The sequence below is a fragment of the Cololabis saira genome, chromosome 23 (genome assembly GCF_033807715.1).
Source record: "Cololabis saira isolate AMF1-May2022 chromosome 23, fColSai1.1, whole genome shotgun sequence".
NCBI classification, from domain to species: Eukaryota; Metazoa; Chordata; class Actinopteri; order Beloniformes; family Belonidae; genus Cololabis; species Cololabis saira.
The window spans coordinates 10,468,091-10,494,871 of record NC_084609.1 but is presented as its reverse complement, the minus strand read 5'-3'; the positions used below and the strand labels follow the sequence as shown (position 1 = coordinate 10,494,871).

At 42.3% G+C, this 26,781-nt stretch overlaps 1 protein-coding gene across 3 annotated transcripts in view; it reads left to right on the top strand.

Moving 5' to 3' along the window:
• si:dkey-97m3.1 (fatty acyl-CoA reductase 1) overlaps nt 1-26,781 on the top strand; it is a 71,494-nt gene that overhangs the window by 22,965 nt on the left and 21,748 nt on the right. For all 3 annotated transcript variants that reach the window (XM_061714364.1, XM_061714366.1, XM_061714365.1), the window contains exons 2-3: nt 7,425-7,703; nt 26,073-26,248. In XM_061714364.1, coding sequence (XP_061570348.1) covers nt 7,425-7,703; nt 26,073-26,248 — 455 coding nt within the window. The remainder of the gene's footprint in view (nt 1-7,424; nt 7,704-26,072; nt 26,249-26,781) is intronic.

Below are 26,781 nucleotides of genomic sequence, written 5' to 3'. Positions count from 1 at the left end.
ACGTGATGTCATGACCAAGTTTATTTTAGCCCGCAGTGAACTTAGATCATGGCTGAATTACCATTAAAGTCCCATATTAGTCTCATTAAAAGGAAGAAAATGTGATTCTAACAAAGTCCTACCTTGAGAAATACCTGGCTAAGTTGAAAGTACATAATTGATTATCAGTTCAGGTTTTCTGTGACATCACAGACCAAGAGCACGGTATTTGATCTGACCTCCACGTCTTTATCTCGAGCCAGTGATGCTTTTTTTTTCTATTTTTTTTTTATATATATATATTTTTTTATTTGTTTTAATTTTTTTCTTTTTTTTGATTATTTTTTTTATCAATTTATTTATTATTTTAATTTTATTTATTTATTTATTTTTATTTATTTTTTTTTTTCCGAGCCAGTGATCCTAATGTACCTTACCTTAGAAGCTACAAACCGCCTGCTATCATCAGAGATGTAAAGACGAGTTGGAAACTGGCTCTTTTGTACGATATCCTTGTGGAGTTTGAACTAATGACGTCACAGCCATTTTGTTAATAACTAAAAGGAGGAAAAGTCTCCTGTAAATCTCCAGCAGGATCATGTATGTGATGAAACTGCTCTCGGTTTGGTGGAACGATGTGAAAATAACCACCTGCAGTGATTGTGTACTTAAGAGGTGCTTTCGGGGCTGCTTAGACATCATTTCTTCACCATTATTTACTGAAACGCTCTGACTTTTCCTTTGTGTCACCTGGCACCGACATTGCAGTTGACTAATGCCGCTTTAATTATTGGCTGTATTTTGGTCTGGTTTTCTCACTGGTCAGCCCCCCGTCCTCCCTCCCTCTCTCTGCCAGCTTTTGTCCATTTAAGATGGCCTTAGCTCAGCGTTGGGCTGCAGAGTGTGTTTTGGGCTTGTGTCTCCAGCAGCAATCTGCTGACCCACTAATGGAGCAATTGTGTGAGGAGCGGCTGCAGGCAGGACTGCAGAGCCGGCGCTTAAAAGAAGCTTTGCTTCAGACAAACAGCACGGACCTCCTGGGGCGAGGAGCTTTGAGGAGAAAGTGCAGAAATCACTCTCAGACACAAAGGAAATGTGAAATAACGTTGCAGCAGCATTAGCTGCGGGCAACGGTGAACCTCCTCTGCGGCCCAGCTGTTTGCTCAGACCTCCCAAATTTATGTATGAAGTGACACGATGCGGTACCGTCTCCAGATGGCATCACGACCCGGGGAGAGGTCCCTTAAGTTCTTAGTGTTTGTCCTCGGTGCACACCGCTTTTCCTTTACCCTTCAAGTCATCGCGTGAACTTTGAGAGTAAAGACAAAACAAGTCTGACACTGATGGACCTCGTTCCCGCAGTCGGCTGCTCGTCCTTGTGAATCAGTGCAGGAGACGAGACGGTTCGGACGTTGAAAAGAAGGGAAAAACAGATTGATGAATCAATTAATTTTATCCGTTCAGTCACTTGTTGGGGATGATTGAGATACACTGACTGCATGAAGTGGAACTAGCACGAATGTATTCATGCATGATGAGATGCTCCACTATCTAAATATACGTCCCATGTTTCTCATTTACTCTCATCCCGAGGGCACAGTTTGTCTCCTCATCTTTGCGTGCAGCTCCTTAACATTAGGCGACTGTTATATTTCACTTGTGATGCCAGCGATTTAAATGTTTGAATCTGCATTTATAATCCAGTATTAATTGACACCTTCACATAACCAACAAGAAAAAAGCTTTAATCAAGCCGTAAAACTTTACTGAGCTGTATTCAAGGACCAGTTACATCACGGGTAAGGGGAAGGGTTTAGTGACCGCCATTAAGTCGCGTGTGTGTTGAGCTGTATGCCTCACGGCGCCCGTGTAATGTGTGATGCCGCCCCTTGTTTTCTTTAACAAATTCAATTTAAAGGGGACCTATTATGAAAAACACATTTTTCTTGCTTTAACATATATAAAGTGGTCTCCACTCAACCTGCAAACTCAGAGAAGGAGGAAAGCAACCAAATTCTGCAGTGTCTGTACAGCCGCCCGGATGAGCCGTCCAGTCTGATGTGGCTTCTACAAGCCGTTCAGATTCTACTCCCGATTCTACTTAAGACATTCAAGGCCTGTTTAAAAAAGGTATTAGATGCCATAATAGGTCCCCTTTAACATTTATTAAGTGAAAAGGGAAAAGAGAGTCTGTCCAAATATCATCCAAAAATAAATCAATCAGCATCATAAATCTCTCCGTTGCCTGATTTCTAAAAACCCTCTTGGTCGCTGAGAAACCTGATCGGTCTAGTTTCCGTATCTCCCGCTTGTATTATTGGATCCTTCTCAAAATGAGGGGCATCATTCCCATTTGTCACAACGTTCCTGAATACCAGGCAGCCTTTGGAAGAGCAAAGAGCACTCACAAATGCTGCTTTCAACAAACTATAAACTATAAATGATTGGCACTTGGCGATATTAAGACACTGGTTTTGAGCCGGGACAAGAAAATACTGTAATCTCCGTCCTTTTGTGGGGTTTGATTCTGAAAACCTCCAATCCTTCAGCCTTCCCTGAAGGTAAATACAGATTTACAGCGAGATATAGACTTCTGGGGAAAAGTATGGAAAGGAGAAGGAGCAGCTCACGATCCGAAGCTCACCACAGCATGTATGGAGCACGGTGGAGGCTGCGTGATGGTGTGGGCTCGTTGGTGCTTATTGATGATCCGACTGCTGACGGACTTCACTAGATGGATTTTGAGGTGTTTGGGTCAGATTTGTCCGGACTCTCATGACAACCTGATAGTGCTCCATTGATTCGGGGTATTGGGGCAGAAGAGCATCCAGGACAAGCAGGGCAGTGGCAATAGAGCTCCATTCTCAGTCCCTGGAGACGCAACGAGCAGCAACTGAAGGTGACTAGAATTTTAGAATTTATTAACCCTTGTGCTGTCTTTGGGTCAAAATGACCCAATTCTTCTATCCTTCTTTCCTCCTGCTCTCTCCTTCCTTCTTCCTTTCCTCTTTTCCTCCTTTTTTACCCTCCCTTACTCCTTTTTCTTCCTACCTCCCTTTCGTCATTCGTTCCTTTATTACCTTCTTTGCTTTTCCTTCCTTCTTTCCTTATTTTCTCCATTCCTTCATTCTTCCCTCCCTTCTTTCTTTCTTTTTCTCCCTTCCTTCCTCCCTCCCTTCTTTCCTTTTCTCCCTCATTTCCTTCCTTTCTCCCTTCCTTCCATCTTTTCTCCCTTCCTTACTCCCTTTCCTACTTCCTTCCTTCTTTCCATCTTTTCTCCCTTCTTTCCTTCCTTTTTCCCTTCCTTCCATCTTTTCTCCCTTCCTTACTCCCTTTCGTACTTACTTCCTTCCTTCCTTCCTTCTTTCCTCTTTTCTCCCTTCCTTCCATCTTTTCTCCCTTCCTTACTCCCTTTCCTACTTCCTTCCTTCTTTCCATCTTTTCTCCCTTCTTCCTTTTTCCCTTCCTTCCATCTTTTCTCCCTTCCTTACTCCCTTTCCTACTTCTTTCCTTCTTTTCTCCTTTCTTCCTCACTTCCTTCTTTCCTTCCTTCCACCTTTTCTCCCTTCCTTACGCCCTTTCCTACTTCCTTCCTTCTTTCCTTCCTTCTATCTTTTCTCCCTTCCTTCATTCCTTCTTTTCTCTCTTCACCCTCCCTTGACCCGAAGACAGCACAAGGGTTAAAGGATAGCCCCTACAGTGGAAACTTCAAAAAACTTCATGAATGGACATAAATGGTCAAATAGTCTTTGATCACGTCGATTGATTTGTTTCACATCCACTGTGGTGGCAGTTTCAGGCAAGATAATTAAAAACTGCAAGCGGACGGAGGCTTGACATCATCATGCAGCGACAGGAAGAAGGTTTTTATTCCTCATAACAGTGCATGGCTGAGTGTGTGTGCGTGTGTGTGATGTGCACATCCATCCAGCTCTTCACCAGCAGCACCGTCTCCATTGTCAGGCGTTAATCTTTAGTGACTTCCAGCCGCTCGGCTCGCGTCCGCAGGGAATCCGTACGGCACAAAGCTGGAATGTCGGGGGCCTCAGCGGACGACTGACACTCTGACCTTCTTATGTAGTTTATGCAAACAGAGCAGTGAATCTGGAGATGTCACCTTCTCGGTCAGTGACCTGTAGAGGAAGGAAAAGCTGTGAACGAAGAAATCAAAGGCACACGCTGCTTTTTGTGTGTTTTTGTAGGTGGCGTGTGAGTCAATACTCGATGCAGGGAAGTGAATACGCACGTTTTTCTGGATGTGGCTCCTCTGTACAAATTATGGCGTCAGTTTATCAACTTTTTTAGTGATCCAGATCCTTAAAAAGTCTTAAATTCAATTTTTGCTAAAATAAGGCCTTTTAAATGTCTTAATTTGTCTTAAATCTCAACCCAAGGGTCTTAATTTTAGAGGGAATGTATCCAGTCATCATTAAAAAGTTTATTTCATTGTTTCGAGGACAATCTCCTGCAGAGGTTCTAAATCTGTGTTGCCAGATTGGGCAAGTTTCAGCCCATTTGGGCAGAAAAAAATATATTTGGGCTGCTTTTCCTGGTTTTTACTAAATATATTGGAGAAATTATTCACAAAAAAGTTGCCATTATAGCAGAGAAAAGTAAAAACGTACACAATAAACTCACTGATATTTTATGTACTTTAATCTACTCAATTTGTTAATTATTAATTTGTAGTCTTTGTTTGGAGCCTGAACTTTTTGGGGGCTATTTAGTGGTTTTGTGAAGCCTGAAATTTATAACGCATTTAATTATGACGGTTTTAACATAGAGAATGTATGATTTGGGCTGTTTTTCATTATTTCAGAGGGTTTTACGTCGCGTTTGGGCTGGAACCTGTCAGCCAGATCTGGCTCTTAAATTTAGTTTGAAAATGGTATTAAAAAGTCTTAAAATTACCTTGGTCGAACCTGCAGACTCTCTGTGATTAAGCATCGCTCTTGGCTACATGTGACCCGCTCCGTTGCCAAGTGGAAATTTCAAGACGGGTGATATGAAGTAGGGATGGAAAAGTTGTCATTTAGTGTTGAAGAGGCTTGCTTTGAGTCGGTGCGCCGTTGCCGCGGTTACACACAAACCAACAGCAACATTGGCAGTGGGGCTGAGAGCTTTTTGCCCCCACATGTCGACAAAACGCTTTGATCAGAGAGACTCGTAGCTGCTGTCAGCCTCGCCGAGTCGCAGGGAGCGCTGCCCAAGTCACATGACGCCTCGGGCTGCGGCCACTTTCTGTCTGCAGGGGAAAAGGTCAAAGTCAAACACAGCGACGGCACACCGCAGTTATGAAATAAAAGTCTGAACTGCAGTAAAACGGACAATGATGCCGTTTTCTTGCATGTACACTCAAATAAAGGCAGGTGTTTGGAGTGGGATGACTTTTAAAGAGTGTTTTTTTACGACTTGAAACCAAAGGTTTATTGGTTTTCATGCTCACACTTGTCAATAATTCAAATTTGATCTTAAGATGGTTATCCTAATGAATAATCTTGCTTTTATGCTTTTGTTTTCTTGCATTTGAGACCCGTAAACCCAAAATCTCGACTTCTCGCCGCAGCAGAAATAGCAGAAGAGCGCTGAAAGTGTTAGATTTCACAGTCTGGTTCAAACACTCGCTTTAAAATGCTTCCTGTTCTAATGAACTATTTATTTAGCTGGCTAGTATTTAATCCTGCGTTCACACCAGCTTTCTCCTAAGTGGCCCCCGATGTGACCCATATCAGATTTTTGTATTTCTCTTTTCTTTTTAGCCACTGTGTTATTTATTCTCCCCCTCTTCCCCCAAAGAGACGCAGATCAGATTTGACCAGCGGACCAGTAGTCTGAAACCCTGAGGCTGGAGTAAGTTAATGATGTCTGTTGTTACCTGGCAGGCCGCCATCGTGCAAGCAGCAGACTCCTTATCATGAAGTGGACGCAGACGCAGCCCCATTAGACCAGCAGCTTATACACGTAAGGGGCCGTTAAAGGCCAGGACCTGGACTTCAGATGAGTCGGAAACGCTTAAAAATGACGAGGAGGGCAAGTCGGGGTCAGTTCAGTTGAGACATCAGCAGAGGTGCTTCCAGGATAACCTTCAAGGGTTTCAAGGAAGTCGTTGAAACCTGAGTTCTGACTATTCGTACTTTCTACTCTGGGAGATTTAAACAAATAAAAGCTCACACAGGCTGACGGCCAAACGGTCCAAATCATCCCCCCTGTAAAACTGCCATCCCCCCTTTCCATCCCTTATGCCATTTCATCAATGAATGTGGTTTTACTGCTATTTCAACATTTAGAGTTGTCACCAGAAAAATAACTTATTTGACAATTTTCATCTGTTTCAAGTAAATTTTCACTTGAAATAAGTAGGAAAATCGTCCAGTGGGACAAGATTTATCTTCTTATTACAAGCAAAACAATCTTGTTCTGCTGGCAGATTTTTCTACTTATTTCAGGTGAAAATCTACTTTAAACAGGTGAAAATTGTAGTTTTTTCCAGTGATGAGTCTTGTTTTAAGTGTAATGAGATTTTTTTTTACTAAAATGAGACATTTTAACAAGAAATAAGACAAATATTCTTGTTAAGATTTTGAGTTTTTGCAGTGATCCATGTTACTTATCTTGTGAAGGACAGAGTCATATTGATAAGTTCAGAAAACTGTTTTTTATTGTTGTGTTTTGATGTATTTGATGTAAGCCCAGTGGATATTTAAAGCTTACAGAAGGCTGCATTTAACTGCTGCTATGTCATTCCTGCAGTATTTCTGCAGGTGTTTTGGTCAGTGCTATTATTTGTAATATATTATATTATTTTTAATCAGCACAAATTATCTGTCCCCATATGATAAAATCCACCATCCCCCCTGATTTTTTTTTTTTACAACTCGAGTACTGCTGACGGCTGAAACAGAACGATGTTCTGTGGACATATAAATTAATTCTGTTTGTTGTGGCTGTTCAAGCTGAGCAGGTTGGCTGTTTTTCAGTGTTAATCCCGATGAAACACACAAAGGAGGACTCTGATAAATCATGCATCAGACACATCAACAACACTTTTCAAAGGCTGTTGTCGTTTCTTTGTGTAATTATTCTAAATACTTGATGGAGGTGAAGGTTTTTCTTGTGGAAACGGCACACCCGCGTGCACACGCCGCTCCTGGACACCAGCCTCGCCCGGCTGTGGTATAAATATTCATATAATTTGCATTCTTCCTCTGGCACTTTGAAGGTCGGGACGAACAAATAACACCTCTGATCCACTTTTAAGCTTGGTTGAGATGAATTTTCATGCCAAAGTGACCAAACTGATGCATTTAAAAGTTGTGCATTTAAGCATGACATTGCAGTATTTATGCAGAACAGTGCTCACTGCTTACTTGAATACCCAAATTCACCTCCAGCAAATGCTCCCTGCTGCAGTATTTAAAGTTTGCGGTATCCTCCCCCCTCTGCAGGAGTCACCTGAAGGCCGGGACCGGGACCGCTTGGGCGAGCAGGCAGCAGACGCGCAGACCGGACTCTCGGCCATCCGCAGTCGAGGCAGCATGGCGTCCGTGGCGGAGTACTACGCCGGCAAGAGCGTGCTGATCACCGGAGCCACGGGCTTCATGGGAAAGGTGCTGGTGGAGAAGCTGCTGAGGTCCTGCCCCGACGTCAAAGCGCTCTACATCCTGGTTAGACCCAAAGCCGGCCAGTCCATGCAGCAGAGGGTCGCCGACATGATGAAGTGCAAGGTAGGAGCAAGAAAACGGTCCATCTAACCGTCTACTGCCACTCAAGGGGAAATTACACTTGAATTAATATGAGTCAATAATATAATTCCAGGTGTGTGAGAGCACTTTCATGCTATAAAGGTAATAAACCCTCTGTAGGCTGGAAGCTTAGACCATGAACTCTCATGAATAAGTTCAAAGTTGTGGTTAAAACCACTTTTATGTCAATATTTTGTGCAATAAATAAGGTCAGAAACCATAAAACTAATAAAATGTGGACATTCTCTAACCTTTATATAGATTACACATTAAGCTCGGGGGTCGTGAACTCCGTCTGAAGCTGCGGAGGGAAGTTTGGACTCAAATAACAGGAACTTGTCACCAGATCGTCTTCATGTATGAATGATGTCATTTTTGTACTTCTGTAAAATCTCACAAATGCACAGACCGATCCGCAAATGCACACACCGTTTCACAAATGCACAGGACAAAATTCACAAATGCACAGACCGATCCGCAAATGCACACACCGTTTCACAAATGCACAGGACAAGTTTCACAAATGCACAGAACAATTCACTAGTGCGAATTGTTCTGTGCATTTGTGAAACTTGTCCTGTGCATTTGCGAAACGGTCTGTGCATTTGCGAATCGGTGTGTGCATTTGCGGATCGGTGTGTGCATTTGTGAATTTTGTCCTGTGCATTTGTGAAACGGTGTGTGCATTTGCGAATTATGAGACTGTTCTAGCTCCATACAGCTCCATCTACCTGCCCCAGCCCCGACTTCACCTCCCTCCCCAGATGTTATTTACCTCCTTATCTGTTCGCCAGGCGCTCGGCTCCAGTTTTCTTCTCCAGTTAGTTTTTTGCGGTTCGGGGGAAACCTTGGACAATCCCTTCAAGCATTGTTTGACAGGAAATCAGAAGGCGGGGGGCAGTTGATTTAAGCTGATTTCATATTTATTGAGTACACATGTTCAGATTACACATCAGATCTTTAGAATCAGCTCGATCGTGGTCCGATAAATCAGAAATAAACATGTGTATTGAATAACATGACCTCATATTCAATAACATCCCAAGTCTCCGTAGAAACGGCAGAATGATTGCACGTATTTTTTCTGCAGAGTGAGTTTGTAGATGTTTTTTCTTTGTCGGTTGGTGTGAATCATGCGTTTGCTGATCAGGTCTGACAGTCCGATGCGTCTGGGTAATTTCTGGGAAAGCTTACGGTCACGGAGAGAGAGAATAAGTGCATCCACCAAGTATCTGCTTTTTATTACGAAAGCTTTTATCTGGACCAGGGTTTGGTTCTGGTGTTGGTTCAGCTGAACAGCTGCCCACTGTGCTAGAGGAAGGAAAAGAAGTGAAAATGTCCCTTTATCAGGAAACATTTGCATGTGACATGTCCTCTCATTGCTTCTGCGGGTTCAAACCTGTGAAAGTTGCAGATTATAACTTGTCGTCCTCAACAGCATGCAAAACAAAGGTTGCAACATCCCCCCCGTAGCTCTTAAAGCTGGTGTCATCCAGGTGATTTGAATTGTGTTTATTCAAATGACCGGCTGCTCAAAGGCGCTGCGCTTCCACGTTTGCAGAGCGACAGAAATTTGCCTGCGTATCATTGTTGCCATGGTGAAACGAGCTTAATGACCCCAGAGGAGTCGAGTAGTTGTCGGATCATGAATGCTGAAAGGTTAGCCGGGCCGAGAGGAGGTGTGAATGCAGAGGATGGACAGAATGTGGAGGTCTGGAGAAAAGTGGGGTTGTTTCAGGCAGGGAAGCAGAGCATGAGTCGACAGAAACTTGTGAACTATGCAGGACTTGACGAAGACCAGAGGATTGACGCCCGGCTGGCACTAATGCGCCTGCAAACAGCTGCTCCGAGTGTCGCTGGCCTCAAACTGTCAGCGCACCTCAGAAAATAAGGATCCTCTTTCATCCTGCAGCAGCATCTGCTCTTACGACTCTCCCCGGACCTCGGTGCCGTGTCCATTATTTGTCTCGCTGCTCTGAGAGCATCAGGCGACAGTTTGAGAATCTGTTGCTTAATATAGCCAAGTAACCCCACCACCCCCCCACCCAAAATAACGCCCTTCTCCTTTTGTCAAGCTTCATGTCTCACCCGCCAGCTCACAGGAAGCCGCTCACAATGCCGTTGTTTCACTTTGCCTAAACAGTTCTCCGATGGTGCAACAACACCCTGTAATTTCCACGAGCTGTTTTCGCCCACCCCCCCAACCCCCCCAACGCCTCTTCTTCACCACTTTCAAAAGCAGGTTTTTCTCCTCTACTGTGGCTTTTAGTTTTAGGGAAACATTAATTTGTGGCTCTCAGTCCATCGATCCATCCATCTCTATTTCTCTCTTATATTGGGTGTCTCTATTTCATCTGTTGATGATGATTTAGAAGAACTTGCTCGGCTGTAGGTTAGAAAGCAGCTGCCATAAATACACAGATCTCTCTCTCTCTCATTCAATTCAATTCAAATTGGCTTTATTAGCATGCATGGTAACCATTGTTGCCGAAAGCATACATATACATACAATAAATCATGACACAATCAACACACGAAACACCAATACAACTACAACAAATACCCAACACCAAATACCTAACACATGCATACAATGTTTATATATATATATACAGAACTATTTTACATTAATAGGCAGGGAGACTGTATAAGGATAAGGAGACTGTGTTGTCTGGTTGTGTTTCTCTCCATCTATGACATGCACTGATGTATTTAGCTGCTTCTAAAGCACTTTCCTTTTTTTCTCCAATTAAATGTTGGATTTTGTCCTGATCTGAGAGGGAATCAAAATCCTGGACTTGTTTTTTTAATTTTAGGAAAGAACTTGAACTTGATCTAATGTCTTTGTATTGTTCACACTCTAACAGGAAGTGTTGTTCTGTGAAGGGTTTTTTTTCTCTCTCTCTCTCTTTCCATATGTATGTGTGTGTGTATATATACATACATACAATACAGACCAAATTAACTTAGCTTAACTAACTTAGTTTTTCTGTATGGTGCCAGTCTCGTGTCATTTTTAGAGGAATATTGGACCGCATTTCTTTACAATATTAATAATACACTTCTCGAAGGCTTGCAATCATTTATGTTCAGTTTTCTTAAGGTCCCAACAGCGTTTTAAATCATTTAAGATCTGGGCTTTGACTGGAGCACTTCAACGCAGTACTTTCATACCTTTTTATGTTCCTGGTGACTAAACTTCCTCACACTGGGGGGTTTTGGTCTCCTCACTGACGGCAGAGTAAACGGTAACAACAGAACCACAACAGTAATGAGTCTTTTGCACAGGAGTGTGATGCACATGAGGGAAATCAATAAAAAAACATATGTGTAATGTATGCAGATATTCTCATAAGCGAAGAGTTTTTGATAACACATTCAGTCATTTGAAGCCCCTCTGATTTCTGTACATCCACATACTGTACATTTCCTCCTCCGTGGTTTTCCAGTGGATTTGGCTTCGCTCTCGTCGGGTCACTGCCTGCCGCTCTGCCAAGCGCGGGCTCACCCACGCTCGGTTCATGCCCTCATTCAGAAGTGATGTCATTAAATTTCCATGACCCAGCCTCAAGTACTAATTAGTATTCATGCAAGTCCGCGGCTCGGTATTATTCTTTTCAGAATTGGGATAATTCATGAAGGGGAACTGTGATATTGCCTCTCAAGTGGCATCTCATCCTTCAAGCCAGGCCAGTATCCTTCTCCACAACCTGTTGCTAGGTAACGACAGAGAGATTGTCCCGTGGTGGGTTTTTTTTTTTTTTTTCAAAGTATGCAATCAGGGTAGCTGCCCAGGGCAGGAAAAGGACAGGCCGATAGGAATCTTATTGCCTCTGTGAATCTCCGCCGGTGTGGCTTTGACATTTAAGAGCTGCTTGTTTCCGTCTGAGGCTCCTTGGATCCCGTGGAAGCGGCTGCACGCAGCGCCAGGTGTCAAATGGCATGCTGGACACTTGATAAGTGGGCCCCTGGGTGCACGCGGCCTCTCCCCTGCCCCCCCCACACCCAAACAATCAGGCAGTTGAACCCGATAAGGGCCTTTTTTGGCTAGGCGGCATCTTGACGCAGCAGAACGAGCTCCGTAGCCGAGGAATGGCAGCTGGGGAGGTGGGAGGAGGAATGCTGCGGGTGGAAACCGGGATCTTCTGGAATCTGCCTCACGAGGCGTAACGTGTCGGCCGTGGGCTAGTTTGTCCTGTACTGAACTAACCAGTGTATTTTTTTGTTTTGTTTTTAGTATATGTTTATTATAATATGATTTAGCTGACATCAGAATTACACGATAAACTACATGAGATTTGATCAAAAGATGCAGGACAAAATTGATGGAACGTTGTGTTTTTTGTGAAAGGAATCAGTTTATGGAACAATCTGAATAAACAAAACAAAGAATCCAAATCAAACATTACATTCAAAAGAACAATTAAAGCCTGTATGTTAAGTAAATATAATGAAATATGTTAGTTAAGTTTGATTGTCATACTCATAGACGGAGGTAATTTTATTTTATTTTAGTTTTTTATTCACTTAGTTGTTGTTTTTTTAATTTATGTTATTTGTGAATTTATTTCTTGGAAAAAGGGGCAGATTAGATAAGATTCTTTTTTTTTCTGCTCCCTTTTCATTCACAATTTATGAACATTTGTATTTGTATTGAATTGTTTTATTTTTTTGAATGAAATAAAGAATAAAATGAAAAATTTAATGAAAAGCTAAAATGCAAGTTGTTTTTGAGCTGCTCAAACAACCAATCATTGCCAGATTACTGGGCCATTAAATATGTGATTTAATAAAGTTCTTTTTGTCTGAGGATTACTATTTAATTTGCTAATTCTTTTTGTCAGACAAATTTGGGTTTTTTAATTACCCGACCTGTTTCGGCAATCCTTTTAACATCAGCTGATAAATGACGGGTCACACACACCATCTTGTGACTCTGATGAAAAAGGCAAAATTATTTGTCTGACAAAAAGAATTAGCACATTAAATATATTGTTTTAATGGCCTGAAAAGTGGAATAAATGGTGAACTGATCATCTTAAGCTGTTGAAACTGTGGGTCCATTTTTCTCTTATGACATTAGATCATTTCCTTCGTACTTGTAATTCTAATTCTGCTGCATCATAATTTTTGGAGACCAGGCTCAACGTGTTGCTCCTAAACCATAATCTGGATCTCTGTGGTGTCGGCCAGTGCCAAGGCGATACAACAAGCGGTTCTAGGTGAAATCAGAGCTTAATGTCCAGTGGGACCGCAGCTGCGTGACATGGAAATGACCCTGACGATCAATGGTGGATGATCGATGGTTGTGTTTGTGGACAAATAATTGAAAGTATCATCGGCCTCAGATAAAGTGCCCTGTCATTCTGGTATCTGAAAGATATGACTCCGACTGAAGCATCTATGTATTTTAATGGGAAATAAACATATTTAGGAGAATAAGTTTGGACTTAAAGTTAGAAAAACTTGTACTTGTGGACTTTAGCTGCATGGATGCCCAGAATAAACCAAACCAATTAGGCATCCGTCCAGGTTAAAGCAGCTGCTGCTTCCTGATAACTAAATCACCGTGTGTAGAAGTGCTGGTACCCCTGCATCCACGTTTTCAGGCTTCTGCCTGTTCCTCCTCTCCGTTCCAGCATTATCAGGTTGTCGTATTAATTTCATCTTGTCAGCCAGAGGATGTTTCCCGCAGTGTAAATATTCAAAGACGTCTGGCGTCCCGCTGGATGTGATGAGCAGGTCTGCGCCTCCTCGAGTGGAGCTGCTGAAGCACCTGTCGGACTGGTTGATGTCAGCTGTCGCCACACCTGACATTCCTCCCCGTCACCCCCCGGCGTCGCCGCCCGGCAACCACTCCTCATTCCTGAGTCAGTCCTCATAAAGCAAACACCAAAGCTGAGGCGTGTGACGCGGAGATGGAAGCGGTTGTGTTGTGTTTTCAGGCAACCTGAAATCTTTGGGTCCATATGTCGTAAATAGGGATGGGAATTGATAAGATCTTTCTAGTTCCGATTCCATTTTCGATTCTGTTTAACGATTCGATTCTTTATCGATTCTCTATCGATTCTCATTTGGAAAAAAGGAAAACAAACAGGTCAATTAGCATCAACTTTGTTTTATATCTTTGAACAAAAAAATACAAGTGAGGTCTTAAGACGCCCCCAGCCTTGGGCTCCTCGATTCTGGGCCAGGGGTCCCCAGAAAATATTTTTGTTTTGATAATAAATATAAAATAATAATAAAATAAATATTCTTCTCTAATAGAAATTAAAATGTCCTTTTTAAAAGGATATCTGAGCTGAGCACTCAACAATAAAACCACGTCAGCCGGTGACAAATACAATCAACTCAAGTCCAATGGAACTGTGCATTGTGCAATTCTGCAACCATCAACTATGGAGAATTAACTATTCTTTTGCAGAAAAATAAGCATATCTGCTGTTTCAGGAAGGATGCACAATCTTTCTGAACCTATGGTGTCTCCAGCCGTGGAGAACAACAAGTCGCCGTATTGTCATCCTTTTTGGTAAAATGTAACCAAACTTTCGAGCGTTTATGCCGCTTTGTCGCCATGTTTTCCTGCTGGGCGTGACTGCGTAGTGAAGTCATTCACGCCCACTGGAATTGATAAGGGAATCATTTGCAAAAAAGGCTAACGATCCTAAGGAATTGAAACTCTGGGAACCGGTTCTCAACAAAAAACGGTTTTCGATTCCCATCCCTAGTCGTAAACCCATTCATTGTTACGTTAGATATGTAATTTCTGCAATACGAAAAGATAAATAATCACTTTTATTGTGTATTGATTGCCTGCAGTACAGCTCTCGCATCAGGACTCATGACGGTGACTCTTTAGCTGCTGTTTGTCTCTTTCCATTTGTTTAATGCCACTCCATTCCCCCTTTCACACATGCACTACTTTCCATTAATCGGCTGTCTGATGGGAAGTGTTGGTGGCGTCTTAATTCCCCCTCCGGTGCGTTTCTGTGACATTTGTGACGGCCGTCTGACGAGATCAGACGTATAACTTTGTCTTGCTGCTGTCACATTTCCAGACGTCAGCAGCAGCAGCGGCGGCGGCGGCTTGACGCAGACGTACGATCGGCTGGTTCAGATGAATCAAACACGCTTGGTTTTATTTGGCAAAACATTACAATGGCTGCTAATAGTGCAGCTAAACTCTTACAAGTATAAAACCTACTGTTCAATAACCTTTAACATGTAGAAAAGTAACATTTTCAAGGGCTTCTGCCCACTGCTGATGTTTTTTATCAACCATTATGCATCTGACACGCTAATGTTGATGAAGGTAAAAACACACGATGCTCCTGGTATCTGACGATGACGCTTTTGAAGCTTCTTGTGTGTTGAGTTATTAAACTGAGATGTATGCCAGATATCAGGAGTCCAGAGAGGGTTAATCGCTCACAATGATCCAGTTTTTGGTAAGTTGTGGATTTGTGGTTGTTAGTTACTGAATTTAGCTTAAAAACAGTTTTTAATCTCTGACATGGAGGAAAATATCCTCTATTAATAGAACAATAAGTAATAACTCAGGAAGCTTGTTTGGAGATGCATCTAGGACAGTTGAGAGTCTGAGATGACTGTCACAGGGGAGGAGAAACTACAAACTAGTAAATTATACAGTTTAGTACCGCCTGAAAACACTCTAGTTTCACTTTAAATGAAGATGAAGGTACAGTTTCATCTTTAGTCAACACAACAACTAAAAACGGGGAAACACTTCTGTATAATTTACTTTTAATGTGTTAGCTTTTATTCTAATTCTTATTTTTAAGATTTTTTTTTAAATATTCTGCTGTGTAGTAGTAGTAGTAGTAGTAGTAGTAGTAGTAGTAGAGTTTATTTCGAATATGAATCATAAAAAAAGAAAGAAAATAAGACAATCGTCTTAACATGAGACATAACAAAGTACATATTCGAAAGGGAGTGAGAAGAAGTAAAACTTATAAACTCTCACCCCCTCTCCTTATATATGACTAGCTAACACATGTGAACATAACATTATGCAAACATAATTAAAAAAAAATATATATATAAATGAAAAAACAAAAACAATCAAAACAAGACAATAAAAACATTGTAGCAACATAAGCTACTGACTAGTGTAAGAAAATAAGGATAAAAATAGATAAATACAAAATAAACACTATCATTGCACCCAAGCATTTTGCTCATCCCTGTACCTCTGAAAAATAATATCTCTGTATTTTACTGTGCTGTGGTTTAAAAGAGAAGTGATACCTTTGTTTCCTGACAGTAAATAAACAGTGGTTAACTCGTTATACCGTCCTCTAATCGGCTAAAATACCTCTTTCTTTTAATTCTCCATCCGGTAATGAGACGTGGTTTTGCTTGTTTCCACCTGTCCATCACCGTGTACTTTGCTCGCTGCCACATCTTTTTTAAATCACCCCCCCTTTCTTCTGTCATTAATCCCGCTCACGTCCTCTTATTCCACTAATTTAGACGATGCTTCCCAGGAAATGGAGGTCGGCACCGAGGGTACGGCCATTAATTGCTTTCTCCTGACACACTTTTGGCAGGCTTTCCCTGGTTCCTGTAAATTCCTCTGACTGGCCGTCTCCCGCTGGCGACGTCCCGTGTACCTGGCAGGGAACGCTGCAGACGGAAGCTGGATTCCATTTGATGATTAAAAAAGTTCAGGGGGGGAAGGTTGTTTAGTTTACTGATGAAGTCACTGGTAAATGAGAGAGGGGCAGTAATGTGGGCAGTAATGTGGGCAGCGGCGTTACCTGCGTGCACACCAGTGATGATGGACAGATACAGTCTGTCCATCCTGTGAAGACTGTGGAGGTTAGTTTATTTGTTTATTTAACTCTTGTGCTGTCTTTGGGTCAAGGGAGGGTGAAGGGAGAAAAGAAGGAATGAAGGAAGGGAGAAAAGAAGGAATGAAGGAGGGGAGAAAAGATGGAAGGAAGGGAGAAAGGAAGGAAGTAGAGAAGGGAGAAAGAAGGAAGGAAGGAAGTAGGAAAGGGAGTAAGGAAGGGAGAAAAGATGGAAGGGAGGAAAGAAGGGAGGAAGTAGGGAAGGGAGAAAAGAAGGAAGTAGGGAAGGGAGAAAAGAAGGAAGTAGGGAAGGGAGAAAAGAAGGAAGTAGGGAAGGGAGAAAAGACGGAAGGAATGGAGAAAGAAGGAAGGAAGGAAGGAAGTAGGAAAGGGAGTAAGGAAGGGAGAAAAGATGGAAGGGAGGAAAGAAGGGAGTAAAGATGGAAGGAAGGGAGAAAGGAAGGAAAGAAGAGGGAAGAAGGAAGGAAGGGAGAAAGGAGAAAAGAAGGAAGGAAGTAGGAAAGGGAGTAAGGAAGGGAGAAAAGATGGAAGGGAGGAATGGAAGGAAAGGAGAAAGGAAGGGAGAAAAGATGGAAGGAAGGGAGGAAGGAAGTAGGAAAGGGAGTAAGGAAGGGAGAAAAGATGGAAGTGAGGAAAGAAGGGCGAAAAGATGGAAGGAAGGGAGGTAGGACGAAAAAGGAGTAAATGAGGGTAAAAAAGGAAGAAAAGAAGAAAGGAAGAAGGAAGGAGAGAGCAGGAGGAAAGAAGGATAGAAGAATCAGGTCATTTTGACCCAAAGACATCACAAGGGTTAAAAGGATCCACATTAGCTGACGCCAAAACGAAAGCGAGCCTTCCTGGGGTCCAGACAATAAAATACAAAATCAAACATACAATCTCAATTCATAAAGTACATTTTTTTAAATAACAATAAAATTACAAATAAGAAATAAAGAAAAACATCATACACTCATATATAATTTGATGTATTGATCTCACTCAATCAGATACGCCATGTGATGACAACAAATACATTCTTAGTCTTTGTTTCAAATCAGCCTTTCTTTTGATATCACAAATCTCACCTGGAAGGGTTTTCCAATGTGTAACTGATCTATAAAGTACTGTCCTCTTCATTGAGTCAGACTTAGGTAAGGGTAACATAATATGACCACTATTCGCCCCTCGAGTGTTATATGAATGAATATTTGAACAAATATAGGACTCTAAATGTTAATAATTCTATGGAAATATGTAAGTACATTAGTAGATATCCTATCCTCAGCCAGGAGAGACATTCATGCATTTCTGCAACACTTGTTCTTGGAGAACAACCAAGAACAAGTCTTGCAGCCTCGTTTTGAGCCACTTGTACATTTTTTTAGAAGACTGTTCGATGCTTAGTTAGTCCTGCTTCATCATATCTGTTTCTTATTACATCTGAACCTACTGCTTCCACTTTTTCTCGCCTCCCCTCTCTCTCTCGTCCTTCTGGTCTGAAGGAGAAGGAATCTGAAAAGATTTGATCCTAGCTAAAGTTAGTTAGTGAGAAGAGAGGCCATTTAAACGGCTTCTCCAGTTGCTGGACTGAAAGGAAAGTGCCATTAGTGTTGGATTACTGTGAAAGTCCTCGCAGGGACTGCTTTAAGAAGTCTTGAAGGGAGATTCGTTCCCTCCAAGGTCTTAAAAGTGCCACCCAGGAAGGAAATTAACTTTAAAGTTCATCTTCATGGCTGCTCGGTGAATCGTTGGTGCTTTTTTTTTTTTTTTTTTTTTTTTTTTTCCCCCTGTTGAATTTAAGTATTTTCTTTTCTTCTGTGTATCAAACTAAACTATTGTCTCCCTGTGCAAGGCAGTTTGCTCACTGACAGCCGTGGGTGGGAGAAGGGCGCAGTGTTAACTGCGAGCGGTGGAAGGCTGGCACAAGACCACTTGTCATCCAAAGAGCCTTTTATAAAACGTGGCCACGGCCCCGCAGTGCTGATCCCTGGCTGCGCCGCGAACAAAAAGCCCTCTGAAGCCCACATTGTACGGCCTCGTTCACCCCTCCGGCCGCAGCGCACTGTCTCGGTTCTGGGCCTTCAGGAAATTTAGCTCGGGCTTATATTAGAGGCGCTTCGGAAATGTTTTTGGCTCGCTGGACTCTGGCGGACGGTCGGCTCATGCTGCAGCTCTGCTGTCGGGTCCAGGTTGCTGAGGGCTTTATGTTTCAGGTGGAGACTCGCTGATGTTGGAGGATGAACGCTTGTCAAAGACGACAATCGGGAAAGAAATTCATTACAGTGAGCTACTGGGAGAATTTGAAGGCTTTTATGAACTTTAAATGAAAGAGTGGTTCCTTTTTATAATCATAAAGTCATGTGTAGGCATCTGTTGAGGTCGTTTAAGAAGTTGTTGATGGGATTGAGGCAGTACTCGAGTTGTAAAAAAAAATCAGGGGGGATGGTGGATTTTATCATATGGGGACAGATCATTTGTGCTGATTACAAATAATATAATATATTACAAATAATAGCAGTGACCAAAACACCTGCAGAAATACTGCAGGAATGACATAGCAGCAGTTAAATGCAGCCTTCTGTAAGCTTTAAATATCCACTGGGCTTACATCAAATACATCAAAACACAACAATAAAAAACAGTTTTCTGAACTTATCAATATGACTCTGTCCTTCACAGGATAAGTAAAATGGATCACTGCAAAAACTCAAAATCATAATAAGAATATTTGTCTTATTTCTAGTTAAAATGTCTCATTTTAGTAAAAAAATCTCATTACACTTAAAACAAGACTCATCACTGGAAAAAACAACAATTTTCACCTGTTTCAAGTAGATTTTCACTTGAAATAAGTAGAAAAATCTGCCAGTGGAACGAGATTTTTTTGCTTGTAATAAGAAAATAAATCTTGTCCCACTGGCAGATTTTTCTACTTATTTGAAGTGAAAACCTACTTGAAACAGGTGAAAATTCTCAAATAAGTTATTTTTCTGGTGTTATTTTTCTGGTGATGACTCTAAATGTTGAAATAGCAGTAAAACCACATTCATTGATGAAATGACATAAGGGATGGAAAGGGGGGGATGGCAGTTTTACAGGGGGGATGATTTTGACCGTTTTTATCCCTCAACTCGAGTACTGGATTGAGGTCTGGGCTCTGACTGGAAATGATGTCTTGGTTGTTTTTGGATTGTGCTTCGGTCATCGCCATGTCACGCTGCGATGTTCAGCCTTTTTGACGGAGAGCAGATGCTTTCGCACCGATATATCTTGGTATTTATTTTCCCATCTACCTTGATAAAGGCCACTGGCCCAGCTGAGGAGAAGCAGCCTTGAACCATAATGCTGCCCCCACGTGCTTCACTGTTCCTACAGCGTTCCTCGGCTCATCCTCTGAGTAGTTTTTGCATCAAACACGTCTTTTTAGATTTAAGGTCACAGAGTTCAACCTGAAACCTGAAGCTTTGACATGACTGAATTAATTTGTTTTGGCTTGCATATTCTTTTCGTAAGAGATCGTAAGATAATGTGGTCTTGTGCAGGTCGTGACTGGTACCTGCCGGAAACGTAGCACCTACCGCAGCGTTGCTGTTGGAGGTTTCTGCTTGCACAACTTTGGAGGATCTTATCGAAGGGCGTGCAGACTTGCACAATCAGGGTGTTTTTTTTTGTTTTATTTTACTTAAGATCCTTCATTCATTAATATTTATTTTCTTCCCTTGATTTGTGATTATTGGTGAATCACATTTGAGATGTTAAGCTGACTTTTATCTTGTTTTCATCTGTATATATTGAAAACCTGCAGTTTTTTAAGGGTGTGCAGAGCCCCTAGTGGTCATTTCTGAAACTGCACATCTTGTTGCTTCAGCATCAGTTTAGCAGGATGAATGTAGCCCTCTGTTTGCCTTTTGGTTATTGGAGGTTTTTTAAATTAAATATACCAGTGTTTAGAGTAAGTGCATGTCGAGTTGAACATACAAATGTACTTAAGTCATTCACCAGAAACGGGGCGTTGTTCGTTCACCATGTGATTGGAGATGTTTACTCAAACACATTCTTCACATTGTCATCTGGTCGGTTCTTCCTGTTTTTGTGAAATTCACACTCTTGAGAAAATAAGTCTTCAGTTTCAGTCCACGTAGGTCGTGTTTAGAGTCCTTCAACATCTTTTCAAATCTCAGCGACGTTATCAGAACTACTCTGGTGTGAAATTCACCATCAGAGGTTTACTTCGGTTTACACACATGCAAACATGGTTTTTTAAAGTCTGCAGACCGAAAATGAATTCAGCATTTATGTATTTAACTTCTACCAACGAAATGCTGTGGGAGAAGGTCGTCGTGTTCTCCTGAGACCGACTTCCCCCCCGAAGATCCTACATTTGTTTACTTCCATCGTTTATTAGCACGTTCCCCTGACAGTCGTCTCTTTGTTCCCGCTCACGACCTCCAGGCTCTGGTTTCACTGCTAACCTTCTTGAAGACTTCCTCCAACAAACTTGTGGGTGATGTGGCGCGGCCGCTGATAAACTCTGTTTGATGCTTATTGTTGCCGAGCTACACGCCCCTGAGAGGAACTCTGACCGAGGTCACGCCGCGCAATCTGCAGCGCCGTCAATCAAACGAAGCATTTAAACAAGTGAGTTAGAAAGCGGTGTTGAAGGATTCCCTGTAGTAAACATATTTATTTGTAATAGTTTCCAGCAGATTACACTTTGGACCCGTCCGTTAGACTTGTAGTCTGGACCGCCTAAACCGAGACCAAGACTACAGAGTATCAAGACCAAGACTAGTTCATTGTTACTAGTTAATTGCACTACCGCTATTTCTACACCAGGGGTCGGCAACCCAAAATGTTGAAAGAGCCATATTGGACCAAAAAGACAAAAAACAAATATGTCTGGAGCCGCAAAAAATGAAAAGTCTTGTATAAGCGAGAGAGATATGTCGAGAAAAAAGTCGAAATATTGAGAAAAAAGTCGAAATGTCGAAATTAATGTTGAAATACAATTTCAAGAATAAAGTCGACATTTCGCCTTTTTTCTCAACATTTCAACTTTATTCACGAAAGTTGACTTTTTTCTCAACATTTCGACTTTTTCCCGAAATTGTATTTCAACATTAATCTCGAAATTTCAACTTTTTTCTCATCATTTCGACTTTTTTTCTCGACATTTCGACTTTTTTCTTCAAAGTGCACAATAAAAAAAAAATCTTCCCCTCTCAAATATTTTTTCCCCTGCATGGCCCTGATACTCTTCCGTACAAATCTTTAACGGAAATGTTGAAAGGTACTGTAATATTTATTCTACACATTTTTACAGCATTGGAAAACGTTCAGAATGTTTGTGTCATATTTGTCCTCCTACAGAAACCATGTTAAAACAAAAAATACATTTCCCTCCCCCATCTATTTCCATTTTCAAACATTTTTGAAAAAGCTCCAGGAGCCACTAGGGCGGCGCTAAAGAGCCGCATGTGGCTCTAGAGCCGCGGGTTGCCGACCCCCGTTCTACACTATTGGAGGATTGACTCCAGTGCTTTAAGGGATTGACACGACTACTAACTAGTCCCAAAGTCCTCTACCAGAATAACCAGCTCCAACACCCCCCTCCACCTCAGAAAAGTCATGAATAGTAAATGTTACTGATTTAAATTGGACTTCATTTGTAGATGAAACGTGGATTTTAAATATTAAAGATACAATTATTCACTTGAACTTGCATTATTTACCATTATAGTAGCCAGATTACACTGGAGAACTGGTGATCTAAAGATTCTCTCACCTTGGTGCAACGGCATTTCAATTATCCAAGTCGGAGACCGAGAGACCCGAGACAAGACCAGGACCAGAGACTGTCGAGTCCGTGACAAGACCAAGACCACAAAAAAGTGGTCTTCAGACCAAGACCGATCTCCAGACCTACAAGTCTACTGTCAGTTTTAAAAAAAGTGTAAATTAAATCAAAATAAACCCTTGCAGTTGTCCTCACAAGGACTTAATCCACTTGTGACACAAATTGAATCATCACTTGAGGAGTTTTTTAAAACTGCCCCTTTTTTATAAACAGTCGTCATGTTACGACCATGAGTTGGTCAAAGCTTTAAAAAGCTTGATTCCCTCCCCGTCAGCTCTCCCTGCGGCTCTCAGGAGGTTGTTAAGGCTGTTATTTCAGCTGCCACCGTCTTCGGCCTCAGCAGCAGCAGACTTCATGAATCAGAGCTGCACCATCACCACGAGGTGCAGCAGTGACAAGGTATTGTTTGGCATTCCTGTCGGAGATCCCACTCCTTTTTTTTCTTTTCTTTTTACCTGTAATTGTTATAATTTCTCCGTCTACTGGAGCTGCGTTCCTCTGGCGGACATCACCTCACGCCGTCTCGCAGCGACCAGGCTTTTGTTTTGTTTCCAGAGTAAACTTTCTTCAAGACTTCCTCGTCACGCTGCCCACACAGCCCTCTGGGTAACGCGGCGCGAGGCCTGTGATGAACTCTGCCGGGTTTGGTTTATTTACTGTTGCCGGGCTACGCATCCTCCAGGAAGTTGAAGTGAGGTCACTGTGTGAATCACGTCGTAAAGAGGGGAGCGGTTTGTGTCTGAACCTCCTCTTTCCTCTGACTGCTGCTGCTCTCTGCGGTCCGCCGGCCTCCGTCGCCGGCAGCTGGCGGCCCACAGCGGCGCGAGGAGTTGTGCATTACATAACGGTGAACAGGGCTGCAGGAGCAGACGGCGCTGCACGCAGCTCCGTCCTCCACTTGGACACGGTTCTCATGCCATACCACGCTGTACTGTAAAGCTGGGAGCCTTTTATGGACAGCTTGCTGTACAGTAGATGAAGAAGAGGAATTAGGAAGTAGATGAATTAAAAGAGGATTTTTTTTTTTTTTTAATGAATAAGCAGCTGCCTAATTCAGCAGCTGTCGTCCTCAGCAAAGAGAGCACTGCTTACTAGGACAGCTGACACATTTCATAACTGCACGCACTCCCATGGCAATCCCCCACCCCCACTTCCTCCTTCTTCCTCTTCTTCCTCTTCCTCACGCCATCCTCTTGTGTCCGTAAACTGGATGCAGCGCTGCTTGGCTGCGGGTCACGTTAAGGGCGGTGTAGTTGCGTCCATGATGAAATATGACATCTGACTCCGCCGCCTTTGGAGAGCATCTCATGACGCAGCGCAGCAGCACCGTGCAGCGTCCCAAAGGGACCCGGCGCTCGGCTCTCTGCTCTCTGCAGGCCGCAGAGGCTGCGTGAGACGCCAGCCGACAAATGGAGGCGAGAGTTCACATAATCCTCCATGTTGGAATGTTATAATGTTATCTGCGGCGCGGAGTCGGCAAACACAAGTGAGAACAGGTGCAGTGATGTCACCAGCAGGGATTACAGGTTTCGTGTGTGTGTGTGTGTGTGTGTGTGTGTGTGTGTGTGTGTGTGTGTGTGTGTGTGTGTGTGTGTGTGTGTGTGTGTGTGTGTGTGTGTGTGTGTGTGTGTGTGTGTGTGTGTGTGTGTGTGTGTGTGTGTGTGTGTGTGTGTGTGTGTGTGTGTGTGTGTGTGTGTGTGTGTGTGTGTGTGTGTGTGTGTGTGTGTGTGTGTGTGTGTGTGTGTGTGTGTGTGTGTGTGTGTGTGTGGGAAGTGTGTCCAAACTTTTGGTCTGTACTCTGTGTGTGTGTGTGTATGTATATATATATAAAATATATACACACATACATACGTCTGTGTGTGCATATATAAATATATATAGTAATAGATTTTATTTATAGAGCACTCTTCATTCAGGGAATCTCAGGGTGCTTACAAGATTAAAACCAGTTAAAACAAGTACAATAAAATGGCTGTATCAATAATAATTTAAAAATGTATATGTGTGTGTATGTATACAGACCCTTTCCAAAAAATGTGAATATCGTGGAAAAGTTGTTTAATTTCCATAATTCCATTCAAAACGTTAAACTATCAGATTATAGATTCAGGGCCCACAATTTATTTATTTTTTTATATTTTTATCGCAATTTTTTTTTTTTTTTTTCACCCATTTTGTTTATCACCCAGTGCTCCTACCTAAGTCAGTCCTGGGCATTCTTCACCCACTTCATTGAGCTCAAGTCTCCCCCTTACTTGAGGAGTGAGCAGGCCGCTTCTTTAAACGATTTCAAGTATTTATTTGTTTGTTTTTTACATAATTTTGGGTTCCAGCTCATAAAAGCCACGAAAAAAGGAATTCAAAAAACTTGAATGCTGTAAAGAACCATTTAGCAAGACCATTTACATCTTAGTTTTTGCTGAAAAAAAAAAAGAAATTCGGATACATCAAAATATGGTACTTCGGGCGGCATCAGACCAGGTTATGGTGCTGGGTTTTATGAGCTGGAACCCCGAATTATGTCAAAATAAACATAATTACTTGAAATCGTTTAATAATAGGGCTGCAACTAACGACTATTTTAATAGTCGACTAGTCACCGATTATTGAAACAATTAGTCGACTAATCGGATAATTATTAATTTTTTTTAAATTTAGTATGATGTTGCTTTAATTATGTGGCAAATGATAATAAACACAAGAAAGATGGTACTAGAGCCCTGCAGGACTGTTTTCTTCATCCTGCTCCCGCCCGCATCCGCAAAACTCATGCCTCACGCACAATAATAGAGATGCATTGATTTAGTGTCTTCTCTCGTCCCGCAAGAGAAATGTCCAGACAAATCTATCTGATTAAATGTTAACATGATCATTTTGGAGTTTGATGGATAATTGACAGTTCATAGGCTATTTCGCCTTTCGCGCAGCATCAATTATGTGATTGAGGTTATAGCAACGAGAGTAGCTGTGAGTGGCTCAAATAATACTAATAAATAACATGAAATAAATAAAGTTAACGAATAAAACAAATTAATTTAACAAATGAAAATAGGCTTAATATCTTACCAAGGCGAGTCCATTTCGTTCAACACTCCGACGTGCTTTCTGTTCAAATGCATTACCGACGTGCTCCTGTGAAAAGCAACGTCTGCTTTGCAAACCTTGCAAGTCATCTTTTTATTCGCCGTATCGAGGCTAAAATGTTCCCAAACTTTTGAAGTTTTATTACCCGCAGCTGCTGAGACGCTATCGTTCACGGGCGACTCTCGGCAGAGATTGTATTGAAGTGAGACGCCTCACTCCGTTGGAAAAACATGTCTGGCGACAATTGTCGACAATGGAATTCATTGTCAACAATTTTGATTATCGATTTTTGTCGACAAATCGTTGCAGCCCTATTCAATAATGGCAATAATGAACCTACACAGCTGCAAACTTGTGTTCTTTTGCTTGATTCAATTATGCAAAGTAATATACAGTACCTGCCCAGCTCGTTTATGTGAAATTCTTTGCATTGCTTGATACGCCATTTCAGAGTTTACCTGTCGTCGACATTTCAGTCTGTTCTGGTAGTCGTCATTCACTCTGAGCAGAGCTACAAATAAATCAAACCCTCCGTTGTCCCAGAGTGATGTATTTTCTACAGATTAAATGTTTTCCATCTTCTGTTTGACCCGGCAGCTTTTCGACCGAGTGAGGGAAGACGACCCCGACTTCTACCAGAAGATCGTGCCGATCAGCAGCGAGCTGACGCAGCCCGGCCTGGCCATCAGCTCCGAGGACCAGGAGAAGCTGACCGCCTGCATCAACATCGTCTTCCACTGCGCCGCCACCATCCGCTTCGACGAGCCGCTCAAGTGAGAACCGTACCGTTTCTCCCCGTTACAGGGTCAATTCTTCCTCAGCAGGAACTTTCTGTTGTTGCTGAAGTACAGAAGTACAGACTGAAGTGCACTTCTCAGGTCAGCCTGCAGCGCTTCACTGATTCCAGAGAGAAGGGGAAGTGGGGTTGGATGAGGATGTGAGGAAATCAGCCGTTTTTACTAAATCAGTCAGTGTGATGACTAAATGTCATTCAACAGTTGTGTTGATGAAGGGTTGCTGCGGAGGTGGAACAGAGCGGGGGCGGCTCAGCTCTCCATTACCGGCAACAGCCTGAGTTTCAGGAACTTGTTCGTGGCCGAATCACGCCCCTGCACCGTCAAGGGTGTCAAGGGTTGAGCGCTTTGTGTGGAGTGGTGGTTCGCTAAATGAGTGGATCCAAAACAGATCATCAATGGAGATGCAACAGCTGAAAGGAGCGATGAAGAGGTCAGCCCTCTTCGTTTTACCCCCGCGACCTAAAACGTCAGAATGGATCTCGCCATCCAAACTCGCTACGTTCTCTGGA